General features: G+C 46.3%; 4 protein-coding genes across 4 annotated transcripts; 2 read left to right on the top strand and 2 right to left on the bottom strand.

Moving 5' to 3' along the window:
- Nucleotides 1-1,182: 1,182 nt before the first annotated feature.
- Nucleotides 1,183-3,612, top strand: ABOM_009377 (uncharacterized protein; the record flags this gene model as incomplete). Its single annotated transcript, XM_022536505.1, has 1 exon — nucleotides 1,183-3,612. The coding sequence occupies one exon, from the start codon at nucleotides 1,183-1,185 to the stop codon at nucleotides 3,610-3,612; it is 2,430 nt and encodes an 809-aa protein (XP_022385659.1).
- Nucleotides 3,613-4,429: 817 nt separating this feature from the next.
- ABOM_009376 (uncharacterized protein) lies at nucleotides 4,430-6,786 on the bottom strand (the record flags this gene model as incomplete). Its single annotated transcript, XM_022536504.1, has 2 exons — nucleotides 4,430-6,699; nucleotides 6,774-6,786. The coding sequence occupies 2 exons, from the start codon at nucleotides 6,784-6,786 to the stop codon at nucleotides 4,430-4,432; spliced, it is 2,283 nt and encodes a 760-aa protein (XP_022385683.1).
- A 1,109-nt stretch (nucleotides 6,787-7,895) lies between these two features.
- ABOM_009375 (secretion related GTPase SrgD) lies at nucleotides 7,896-8,790 on the top strand (the record flags this gene model as incomplete). The annotated part of the gene is made up of 2 exons (XM_022536503.1): nucleotides 7,896-7,964; nucleotides 8,023-8,790. The coding sequence occupies 2 exons, from the start codon at nucleotides 7,896-7,898 to the stop codon at nucleotides 8,788-8,790; spliced, it is 837 nt and encodes a 278-aa protein (XP_022385657.1).
- Nucleotides 8,791-9,175: 385 nt separating this feature from the next.
- Nucleotides 9,176-11,644, bottom strand: pmt2 (protein O-mannosyl transferase; the record flags this gene model as incomplete). The annotated part of the gene is made up of 6 exons (XM_022536502.1): nucleotides 9,176-9,706; nucleotides 9,757-9,818; nucleotides 9,884-10,643; nucleotides 10,697-11,249; nucleotides 11,314-11,444; nucleotides 11,519-11,644. The coding sequence occupies 6 exons, from the start codon at nucleotides 11,642-11,644 to the stop codon at nucleotides 9,176-9,178; spliced, it is 2,163 nt and encodes a 720-aa protein (XP_022385656.1).
- Between the last annotated feature and the right edge of the window lie 1,273 nt (nucleotides 11,645-12,917).

The raw sequence follows: 12,917 nt of genomic DNA, 5'->3' as shown, positions 1-12,917 counted from the left end.
AATATCTACTCGGTGGCTGGCCATAAACATATAAACGGCATTCAGTACCCCAGCAACTCGCAACTCAAGGATTTTGTATTGTGCTGCGTGCAATTTTTACTTGACTCAGCAAACAAACAGAAAGCGGAAGAAAGAACCTCAGGTGCCTCTTGTCATTAGTAGTTTCCCATTGATCGTATCACATATCCCCCCACATTCAAATACCGAAGTGGACTCAAAGACATTACTAGTAGCTGGGTAAGAATTCCAATAGATAGCTTTGACAGTCACAGTGAGCACATTATGATTTTAAACACATAGGAAGTAAGGGTTCCTGTATGTACCCAGGTCAGGCATACTCTCGAGTCTCCATACTAGATAGAAGAAGGAAGGTGCTGATAGTGTGCTTACTGCCAAGCGTCTCCGCTTCGGCTCCAGTCCGAATGGACCTTCCCTAACAATTACAATCATCTTCATGAGGAAGTGCTATTCTCTATATTTCTATCCACATTTGTCGTCGGCCACCCGCCCCCTTTTTTAATTTTCATCTTCTCATCCCCTCTTTTGCCTCTATTTTTCGCCTCATTCATTATATCTCATTCGGGTGCCCACGTATAGTCTTCATCCAGCGAACGGAAAGGCCTCCGTCCATATGGCCTCGTTCTGGCATCGGTCTGTCAATCATCAGTTCTCTTTCTCGTGAAGACCAAGAGCTCAGCAACTGCCTGTTTCCAACCGGAAAGGTTCCACTCATTGCGTACATACAGAAATAAAAGTGATATTGGCTCGGCTGCCTTGGACTGTACGCTCCGAAGACCACCCTTGCTTGTTTCGTGTGGTTGATTGACTTCGGCGAACGCTTGTTCAGTTGCCAAGGTTTCCTTGGAAGGTCCAAGCGGTGTGACAGCTCGAGAGCACTCGAGGTTGAGCTGTTTCGATCTCATGTCTGTACGTATACAAGTTTGTTGATTACTAACCCTATAGAGAGAACACGGGTTTAGCTAATTGACAAGGCGACCGTTGTGATGCTCTTGCCTACTTTTTTCGCGTCGGATTATCGTATAACGAAACCGCATGAGTTCCAGTGACTTGGACTTGAAGAAGACGGAAGTAACGGGTTAGCATATTCAAACATCTGACTACCGCAAAATCATCTTAAATACGGTTGTCAAGCATTCATCCTCGTTCTGTCAACGGAGTGCAATGTCGGTGAACCGGCCCTCTCGCGCCACGGACGATGATATAAAAATCACCAAGCTTCCCAGTGAACGGGCGTATACATCGGAACAGCATCCGATCGATCGGCGACTGAAACATCTTAAGGAAGACGTTCTTCCACTTTATCCTTTTCTCCTAACTGTGCCTACCGATGTACCTTTCCGCCTTGGAAGCCGCTTCGTCAATAATTGGGCTGTGGGTAATGACGGTCCATTCTCACCAGAAGAGCACCAACTTCAGTATATGACCTTCTTAACACATCACGAAGGAGACTCGTTACTGGTGGCTGTTGGTGATTGGTCAGACGGGACTGGAAACGTCATGTCCGACCAGCAATCTGGACTCCAGAGTGCAGCAGGCACTCCATGGAGCGGCCCGGTCAAAAAAAAGATCAGTTTGAACGACTATAAGAATAAAAGAAAGACAGGCGCATCACCTTCTCCCATTGGCCAGGAAGCTTCTAGCCACCATCTCTCAATGGACTTTGTAATTGAAGACAGCCAAAGAGCTCCCAAAGTCAGTCCTGTTGGAAACGATATGCAGAAGTCCCCTGATAAAATTGCGGCTTCACGCATTTCCATTCTGCCTGGCTCTGAAACTCTGGAACGCAAGCGGCCCGTTGAATCTGAGCCGGAGAACTCCAGGCTGCAGGAAAGGAAGGGTGTCGAAATGGGTTTAAAGAAACCGAAACTCTCTGCCGAAGCAGAAGCAGAGCTCAATAAGTCTGGGCGCTCAAAAGTTAATGGCCTTCCAACTCTCTTGTCACCCACCCTTCCGCCAACTTCAAGCAGCCCTAAACTGCCCAGGCTCTTATCACCAACCCTCCCACCAACCATAGAGAAAGAGCTCGCTAAATTTGGCGAGGAGACGCTTGTCTCAGATCCTACGCGGACGAAGAACGCTACCAATGGTGATGCTTTGAGGGCCAAGACTCAGAAAGCAAAGTCCTCTGACTTCGGCACGTCATGCATAGATTCAACCTTCGTCGCTAGCCGTCAGAGCTTGCAAAGCAAATACCCAAATTCTGTGGCTGATAAGCGTCCATCTACTACTCAAGGCTCTGTGGCTTCTTCCTTGAGCGAAACTCCTACGTCCAGCTTACGGTATCAAACAGATGACAAGCCTAACAGCTATGGAAAATCAGTGAAACCGCAATTGCTGATGAAACTCAAGTATGGCAGAGCGAATAGAAAGCGTATTGAAGCTCTCCTCAAATTTTCAGGGAAAAGGAAAGTGGCGCCTCCCGGCTCACCTGCGAAGAATATAGTCGATCCTGATTCCGTCCTGACCAAGAGGCCCAGCGAAACTATTACAAAGGCTACGGCATCAGATTACCCCAACTCTAGAATTTACCGGTCTGAGGGGAAAACAAGACACGTTCCGAGCAGCCAAGTACCTAAGAATGCGGGCTCTGAAAAACCTCGAACCCCAGTGTCATCCACCCTCAGTACTATAACACACAACCAGGAAAAAACAAAACAAACCTCGGTTACGCCTGTTAGAGATCTTAAAAACTCAACTTTTGGTTCAGAAAACGTTGGAAACGACGGTAGGACGTTCTCACAGCCAACCGGCAGATATCCACCAGGCGATTCGGTCACTGGTGTAAAACAATCAGTGTCACAGGTAACCCCTCAGCCAAGCGCGTCACGCAATGGTGAGCGTCGGGCTTGGAAGGATGAATATCAGAAGTATGGGAATTTAGGGCGGGAATTAAAACATGCCGCGGAAAGACATACCACCAGAGATTGTGTGACTGATGTTGACGAGAAGCTTGCAGCAGCTACTGCTATTGAAGCTATTCTCTGTTTTATTCTAGCCTTTGTTGCTGACGATCAATCCAAAACTTTGTCTCGACAGATTAGCGACTCATCATCTTGGCTATCTATACTCGCTTATTGGCGTGTGGTCAAAAAGAATAGCGCCCCCTTCCCGCAGCTTCATAGCCTTTGTTTGATTCTTGGCGCTACGTCCTATGATGCTATTCATGCGCTTGATCTGGAGCGGTTTGCGGTCACCCCTTTGCCGGGGGAACACACCCCTGTGCCAACACCAGGGAGTGATGGAAGTACTGTTGTATCCGATGAAAGCAAAAAGAATCGAAGGGAAATCTTAGAGCTAAAAGGTCGACTGCCGCAATGCTACAAAGAATCTCAGAGGCTATGGCTGGAGGGCTCACAAGGACTTTCAGAAGACATTCTTGTTCATGAATTCCCTGACACCTGGTCCAGGCGGTCTAGAAACTTTTCAGAACAAGGAAAGCAACGGCTCAAACCTGGTGACTATTCTGGTGAGTTTTTCCTGCCTTTAGGAAGAATGACCACACCAGTAGAAACTGTCCGATTTGGTTACTCAATACTAAGAGAGTGGTGCAAAAAGGAAGGTGTGGAATGGAATGGCCGACTTTGTTTATAGATTCCCACCATCCGATCGTTCAACTTTGTCTTTTGCGATTTCCACTTTTATTTTCACTATTATCTATTATATGATCTGTTTTCTTCCAGCGGTCTGCGTTGGCGTCATAGGATTTAGGGAGGAAGTGGCGTACGTCTACTTCTAGCTGTTATTATAGCATGATACCATGGGTTATATCCCTTTTTCATAGAGGTCATGTATAGTTTCGTATGGTTTATATGGATATGTTTTGGCAGTCCCGAAAATAGGTTAGATACATTGGTCATGATCATTTTTTATTAGTATTAGTTACTAGGTAGTTTTCAATGGGTTACAGGTTTTCAACCCAACCTATCCCACTATATATTGGTATACGACAGGAACAATTCTTGTTAACCGAATTTTCAGCCCATCCATAACTTCCATTATTATGTAAACTAACTACACTAGGCAACATTCAAATCTAGTATATATATCCTAGTTCCCTACTGTTTCGTGTATCTATTGCAATATCGATGCGTTGCTAGTAAATAGGAAGGCCATAGCAAGGACTCTAAAGCTCGTCGAGGTCTAGATTTATGAAGCACTGATCTGCATCTCACTCTCTCTCTCTATCCCGAAACCCCTATACTAATATATCCAAATTGATACTCTTCTTTGATATGCATTGCGATTGACGAACCCGAAACACTAAGACCTTTAGATAAACCGGAATCATGGCTTTCCTGAGTAAAAGCTGAAGAAGCAGAGGGCCGGGGGAAGTACGCGCTGAGGTTTACGGACAGTGCCCACCTAGCATTATGCCAATGCTATGTAATGAGTACAGCCGCTCAGAAAATCAAGGCGCTTCTCGATGGCGTGTATAGCTGGAGTCTAAACCTGAAACCCCGCCAAAGAGCCAGTCAGCTTCCCGACAATACCTAGCTTCTCTACCATACGCGCCAACCTCGCTGCTCCAACAGATGATAGAGGCGTCTACAATATCGGCTATTACACGTTCTATCGCTCCCAGTACACTCCAACCAATCGTTCCCGCAATCAGCCCGACCACATAGGCATATACACTGCCTCTAATAACACCGCTACCGCTCGCCACACCTAGGTCACGAGCAGTAGTCACCCAACCTCCAAACCCAAGAGCCAGAGACATCATGAGTCGGGCAGCATGGAGGATCAATTTTGCAAGTCGATAGGGAAGTAGAGGCGTCATGTTTTCGTGTAGTCGTGAATAGGACCGAGGATGAAGTGAGGAATTGATTATCGTAGACGAAAGAGTCGTCATCCGGGCAAGACTTCGAGCAGACACAACCAGCGGCTGTGAATGTATTGCAGCATAAGTGAGTGCAAGAGGATCTGTGAGTGTTGTGACTGGGGTGGGTACAACGGAGTAAGCGAACAAGCTCAAGACAGAGGTGATACGACTCGGGAGTAAGAGAAGAGGTAGTCGAACAAGGAGTGCACTTAATCTGGACAAGCAAATCGTGCCAAATAGAGCTGTGAGCGAATGGACAATCGCTGCCCAAACAATCTGTCTTGATGTCGGGGCAGGGCATGCAAGTCTGTGAAAGTACCACTGGCTCACTGTAGCAGCTGTAACTGCACGTTGAATGCCAGCGATGACTCCCAGTGACCAAACATAGACAATAATGAAGTAGACCCCGAGCCACCAACTGCTAAAACTGATGATGAAGCGACCCGGGCCCATTATGCTTCCTCCTAGGAATACTCGCGTGAACATAAGCATCCACAACCATGTCCATGAAGCGACGAAGGTGAGAATACCAAGACCAAGGATCAGTAGCTCTGGGTTTGTGGCGAGGATCCGACATGCAAACTCGAGAATTCTGATCGCTTTACCTATAGCATGACGGCCCCGGATTACATTGTATATCCACACGCTAGCTATAATGAATGGAGCAATGGATCCCCATCTCATTGCTTTATCCTGTATGCTTGTTCCATGCCAGGCCCCTTTGAAGCTTGAAACAAATGGATAAAGAGAGAAGGAATATAAGATCATGGGAACAGCGATAATGATCACGTATACCAGTTGGCGTATATAGGACCGCAGTAGTGCAAGCCAAAGCAGCGAGGCAAAAACCGAGGTAACAGTATAGGAACCAAGCAGATAGAACGAGGAGTGAATGGTCAAGTATATCGTGTCGCCCCACGTTGATTTATCCCCTGAGGGAGTGGAAGTATGGAGATAGACAAGGAAAGAAGTAGCGAAAAGGCAGGCGATAGATATCAGAAAAAGTTGGCCCCAGAAAACATCGTGCATGGGCGATTCGGCTCTTACCGGGGCAAACGCGGCTTGAACAGGGTCCGCGGGACTTAGTGGCATGGGATCATTTATCAACGGTTGCCTGTCCGTTTCCATCGGCATGAAAAATGAATCTATGCCAAAATTGCCCTTCCGTGGTTGAGACTGCCCCCGAAATCGTTGGATGGAAGGAGGGTTATCATCACCTGTCTCTGAAGAATCGGTTCCATCACCATCCAATGCGGATCGCAGGCTATCTTCGAGGTGAACGTCAACTAGCTTAGCTCTAGCTCTGACATTCCCGCCTATGGGCGGCCCATCTTCAACATCAACAGCCTCGGCTTCTTTCTCAGCAGTCACATCTCGTTCCCCGTGATAGGACGTCCCAGCACGCCAGGAGCTCCTGATGCCTTGCACCTTGCCATACATTCCATATCTAGATGTTCCATGATCATCAACTCTATTTGAATGGTCATCATTTTCATCGATCTCCGAAGAAGCTTTCAGATGACTACTGCCAAAATTTCGCCTTGATTTCTGGAGGGCATAGAAGTCGGCAATCTCACGCTCATGCTCTGCTTCATCATCCTCTTCACAAAAGTCATCAGTAGCACTGTAGAAAAGAGGCGCAGGCTGGGCCGAGTTTCGAGAACCAAGAGGGAGGTTAGAAATTTGAGATGCCGTTGGTTGATACGGGTCAAGGGCTGCCCGTTGCAGAAAGGACCGCGAGGATGGAAAACGGGAATTTCCCGGTTGCTGCATTAGACGCCCATGACCTTTCCTGCGTGTTTCGTCAGAGTGAGGAAGTAGTCGTGATTGTGACTGGGCGAGGAAGCGAGAGGCATCTGTGTGGTGGTGAGCGATGGACCGGGGATTAGGTGTAGACAGTGGCAACTCTATAACTCTATATGGCACATACATTCCGAGAACATCTCTAACTAACTCCCGATGGAAAGCCAACTTGCGGTATAAAGCAGCTGCTGCTTCCTGATTATCCTGAATGTTGCTCGTTCGAAAGTCGATATGGAAGCGGTGAGCTCTAAAAGATTTAGTGATAGTTTCAGAGCCAGTGGTACGTGGAGGCTGGCAAGGAGAACATCTGGGAAACTATCTATCCAGAGTAACTTGCTCGGAAATTGTACGATAAAATGGAAGGGGGGAAATGGAGGCCTGTGCAAGGCATAAAGTGAACTAGTAGTACCTACTGGGAAGAAGGTGCAAGCGTCATAAGGCAAGGTCATGGTGATAGATGACTCAGCTTTCGGGAGTGTCTCCACTTAAGGAACCTAACCTAACGCCATGGTTCCGGAAAGAACCTTTTAACTATACTCCGGAGTATATCTGGTTTGTTCCGGAAATGCTCTAGATATAGTATCTACTCCAGATACTCCGTTCACGGATCTACTATGTACTAGTCTACTAAGTACAATGATGAGGACCCACACAGGCGATCCACAGTGCTTGGCAGATCATATATTTTCATCTCGCAAGGCTTTGTTGGTACCCCATTTATTAGTTATCACATGGTGGGGTTCTGTATGGATCCTAATAAGGTATCATGGTAGCTCATTGTTTTCTATGTTGTAGGAAAATGACCAGCTTTTGAAGAAAAAAAGAGAAAGCACCACACTATCAAATCAGTTTGTTCGAGTCATGATCAGAAATCGGATATTATGCCTCAGAAGAGCAAGAGTCAGCAGTTAAATGACTTAGCGTAAAGTTCGGTAAAGGGGTTTGCTATGCCTGTCTAATCACGTGTACGAAGGCCGCCGCCCCATACGAAACCCTATCAGCAGAGGAAAGTTCTGAAAAGCCCGCTTCCGCTTATATGTTAAAGAGCGCCTCAGGCAATTCTCATATGACCCATATAGGACTAAGACAATTTCCTTTAAAGTCTCTAGTGCACTTAAACGGTTTGCTTTAAACCCTGTCTCGGGTAGTTTTAACAACGGTTTTCGGAGCATGAGTCTCAGACACCTGAGCTGGCGGATATTAGTTAATCAGGAACCAACTATCTTCAAATCTAGAGTCCGCTGTATCCATGTCACAGCCATGGGATTACATCGCTAAGCTTGTCTGTATTGGTGACTCTGGGACTGGAAAGTCTAGCGTAAGTGTCTGATCGCTCTTTGGATGCCGTAGTTCGATCATGCTGATCCTTGCTATAGTTGACTATTCGGCTTTGCGAAGGACGCTTTTCATCTTCCCACGATGTGACCATTGGTGTGGAATTTGGATCGCGTATTGTTCCAGTTGGACCACCTGCTTCAAAGGCCCTAAATATAGAATCAGACACCAAGCCTCGCACCCGTTCCTTTTCGTCGCCGGTAGCTCTAGATGCCACAGAGGAGCCCATCGTTTCCGGTTTACCTAATCCCCCAAGAAAAACAGCCGAGTCTCAGAAAAAGATGAAGTTATCACTTTGGGATACAGCAGGGCAGGAAACGTACAAATCGATCACCCGGTCTTATTTTCGCGGTGCCTCTGGTGCTCTGCTTGTGTTCGATATAACGAGACCATCTACGTTTACTTCATGCACACAGTGGTTGCAGGATTTGCGGCAAATTGCGGAAGAAGGAATCGTAGTCATTCTGGTCGGTAACAAAAGCGATCTGGCCGGTGATGATTCGGAGCGGAATCAGAGGCATGTTACGAGACGAGAGGCGGAGGAGTGGTGCCGCATGAACAACGTCGTACGCTACGTTGAGACCAGTGCAAAGTCTGGTGATAATGTCGAGCGTGCGTTTCTTGAGGTTGCGGAGAGAATTTATCGAAACATCGAGGTGGGCAGGTACGATTTGAATGACCGCCGAAGCGGAGTGAAGGGCTTCGGCGCTACCGGTGGGGGTAACACTAATGTCCCGACAACTGTCACTCTAGGCTTGAACGATGCGATGCGCAGGGGCGGAAATGCATGGCCTGGAAACTGTTGTTGAGTAGATTACGTCCACGACTGCGATAATCCTGGTTGTGCAATGCTGCCTGAGATCAGCGATAAGTCTACTAGTTTACCCTTCTTAAGACATAACCATCAATGCTTGAACTAAGCTTTAGGAAAGTTTTAAATATCCTAAAAACTACCGATAGATTAATAATCCTTCTGAATTTGACGTGGTAAATTACAGACTGCATTGAGATCGCCGGGATGGTCGATGAGGTACTACATAGGCCATAGTAAGGGTGATTTAATAGCAACACAATGGAAGCAAGAGGGACCGGAAACAGCAGGAAGGCGATAATAAAGAAGGAAGGTAAGACAAAGTATAGGGAGACAAAGAGGAAAGAAAAGTAGACATGGAATGACAGAAGAAGCAAGGTGTTTTAATTGGCGATGCGCCAGCCGCTCAGCCAGTCCAAATGACCCCACTGCTGACTTGAACCTTCAATGCCAAACACAATCACGCGGAAGTGCACGAACATTCCAACTATGATAGCATAAAGTAAAGAATAGATCATCCAGCGGGATTTAACATTCATTGTTTGCGTGAGCCAGTCAACACAGAATCCGAAGGTAAGAATGGCGTAATACAGGGCTGGGTAGTAATGATGAACATACGTCACTCTTCCCATGACAATGAAAGGCAGATAATGCAGAATCCATCCAATGACTGGGTACAAGCCAGAATAATGGATATGGTTAATATCTGCTTGGGAAAGCTCATTGTAACCTCGCTGCCAGCGCACGAGATACCATAATACCAAGAGCCCAAAGACGCCAAGGCTAATCGTACTTCCCCAGTAAACGAATGGGTTGCCAAGGAGATAGTATTTGATAGTATTGTCGTCCCAGGAGCACATCCGAAGCCCAACATTAAGTATAGGCCACTGCCAAAATTTTGAGGCGAGATCATCCTGCTTATCTGGGTCGGGAACAACGCATTATTGGATGTCATCATGGCAACATTCAAATGGATAAAGTCTTTCATGAAAGGCGACTTATAGGATCCCGGATCACCCGGTGGAACTGTATAATCGATAGTTAATATCCTTTCTTCTGTAAATGCATGGGGCTCAAAAATTGAAGCTTACGCCGGTCGTTAGCATGAGACTCGACATTCCAGTGTGTGTAAACATCGCTCGGTTTGTTCTCCTTCACGCATGTGGCTTCAATCTGTTTGAATCCCCATTGGGGGAGATTAACGTTGCCTGCTCGTAAATAACAACCCAGAACAGGATGTCGCAAGCGAAAGGCAGTGGTAAGAGTGCGGATTTTACTTCTATCCTTCGATGCAACATCATCAACAACCTCAACCAACCAATGATCTTTATCATCACCGATAGTGATATTGCCATAGCATGAGACTTCGTAGTGAGACTTGGTAATTGGTGCAGAAATAGCATGAGAGTGTAAATTCCGGCCTGTCTGTCCATGAATAAGACGAATGACATCACCATCGCCGACAAACTTTAGAGGCGCACTCGGATCATACTCTGGCTCGCGGCGGCTTGGGTAGATGAACCAGTCGTTGTTGGCGTCCTTGTGGTGATAACAGGTAACCTGTTGCTGGTTGGACCCCTCGGGGTATGTCTGGATATGCGAATGGAGAAGTCCGCCACCGTAACCCATGTTCTTCAGTGTGACTCTAGAACCAAGAGCAATTTCCAGGGGGCTATCTTTCCCGACCTCAGTTCCTCTCAGGTTGGCCTGGAAAAGTGAACTCATTTGGGCGTCGCCCGGTCCACTATTTTCGAGAACCATGAAATGCAGGTAGAATGAAAACATATAAACCAAAACAGGTATAATGATCAGCCCCACCACACGAGCCATGAGATGCTTGGCAAGGACGACCTGGGAGTGGGTTTAGCAAAATATTCGAGCTACTGATTCCTTCCATAACTAACCTCTGACATCTTTAGATCGCCAAATTTGTTCCATAGATCCTCGATCGTATAGAGGCCTACAAGCGCTGTGCAAAAGAAACCTACCCACTTCACACTGCACACACAACCGATGCTTATCCCGGTCAGGAATAGCCAGACAAACCATTCAATGGAGAAACTCGCATGTTGTAGTCTGTGAAACTTTGCCCAACAGAAGGTGGTAGTGAACGTGAAACAGAGCAGCATGGAATCCAGTAATATAAACCTTGAGATGGTTGCGTATGAGTTATCAAGTAGCACCATCAAACTCACGAGCCAGATAGTAGCTCTGCGAAAGCCAAGTTCTCGTGCTGTATAATAAGCAAGTGGCACGCACGCGACGCCGAATGCAGCGTTAAAGACGCGCATGAATGTATAATTAACTTCTTCCGGATACTTATCACCAGATTTGAATTCGAACGACCCATTGTAACCGGCAAGATAACCCGACAAGCCGACAAGCATTTTCCCCAGCGGCGGGTGTACGTCGAAGTAGAACTCACGTTTCAAGTAATGTGACCCAAATTTGCCAAAGCTAAACCTAGGGTAAGAAACTGGCCCAACACGGTACGACTCATCAGGGTTTATGTTTCTCTTACTGCGCTTCATCCCAAGTCACGATATTCGAGCGACCAATCCGGTACATGCGAGTAAAGATAGCTACAGCCGTCAACAGAATGGGCATTATCAGGGGTTCCCAATTATCTAGAATGGAAACTGATGGATTGGGCTACAGGCCAACCCGACTGGCATTAGTCCTTGAGCGCTGTATTTTTAGGGCGCTAGAATTGAAAGGAAACATACTTTGGGCTTGCTCTCCTCCGTGCCATCGGGTTCCCTTCTAGGCCCCTCAGTATGCGGGACATTTCGGCGCCGTATATCAGAGGCTAGATTCACACCGGTACTTGATGCAGAGTCCATTTCTGCCATAGTCGAGGGTCTCTCCCTGGGAGTTTCCGGTTTGGTAATGAAGGGGGTAAATAGCGTATATCCGGGGAGAAGGTTCGAGGTATTGGCAAAGACGTAGTAATAAAAAGGGGAAAAGAAAAGAAAAGAAAAAATGGCGGAACGAAAGGAAACACTCAACAAGAAAGGGTAATTGAGTTCAACAATAATACAGTCTCATATCCGATAGCATAACATGGAGTTCCGTGAACGCGAGGTAATGGGAGGCCGTGTCGACAGTGCTCGTAGACAAGTGAATCAATTTCGGCGAATTGAACAAAGTGGATGAATAGAAAGGATTGAATGTAGAGAATAGAAGAAGAAGCCACAAGAACAGTCAAATAATTAAGGAGGACAGGGAAGGCATCGGAAATGAAAGACGACAACACTTTTCAAATGCAGGAGCAGTGGTGTAGGTAGTGGAAGCAAATGGAGAGTTGGCCTGGACATAACACGGAAAAACCGGCGCGGTCGTCCTAAGCTGCGGCCCCGCTTAGGCCACATTTAATTCCGGCCATGTGTACGTACTAATAATAAATATCGATCACAAATTTCTCCATTGTAAAAGAGAGGTCTTGGGATTACTCTGCAAGTCAAAATCAGATAATATGTAGTATTATATAGCAGTATATTTTTTTTTAAATAGAAATCACTTGTCCTTAGCGCTATGTCACGCTTACAGAGTCTATCTTGCCAGGTTCATCTCAGGCGAATATTTACAGTGGCTGTCATGCTGCCTAGAAGATATAAAGTGAAAGGGAGTAGATGATATTCCATAACATGTTACTAGTAGTTATGTTTTGTTCTAAGTATGGTGTACCCTAACAAGTTAGCAGTGGTGTTGGTGTAGACACACAAGACCGATGGTGGTCTAGAACATTACTAGCTTATAGTGTAGTAGTTTGCATAATGTCTACGGGAGGCTTCGCTGCGGCCAAACAATTGTCACTCTAAAACATCTAAATAAACTGCTCAGATAGTAACATAATTCTAGCTACAATAAAGGTTGTTCATGAATGGACAATTACTTGAACACCCTGTAAAGATACTACTAGTAGTACTACCTTGGTAGTAGTACTGTACCTACTCCAGAGTACACCGCGACAGTATTAGTATCAATGCTATGAAAATCCATCTCTTATTGGCTTGATTGACGTTGCTCTACGCAACTACTAAATCACAAACGGGTTAGTCCACAAACCTCCTGCTTCCCTGATCTTTAATTACTCTGTACTATGTACTGTCAACTCATTACGGG

Source organism: Aspergillus bombycis (genome assembly GCF_001792695.1).
Source record: "Aspergillus bombycis strain NRRL26010 chromosome Unknown contig00099, whole genome shotgun sequence".
Lineage (NCBI taxonomy): Eukaryota > Fungi > Ascomycota > Eurotiomycetes > Eurotiales > Aspergillaceae > Aspergillus > Aspergillus bombycis.
The sequence above is the reverse complement of the archived record's forward strand: the minus strand, read 5'-3'. Positions and strand labels throughout refer to the sequence as shown.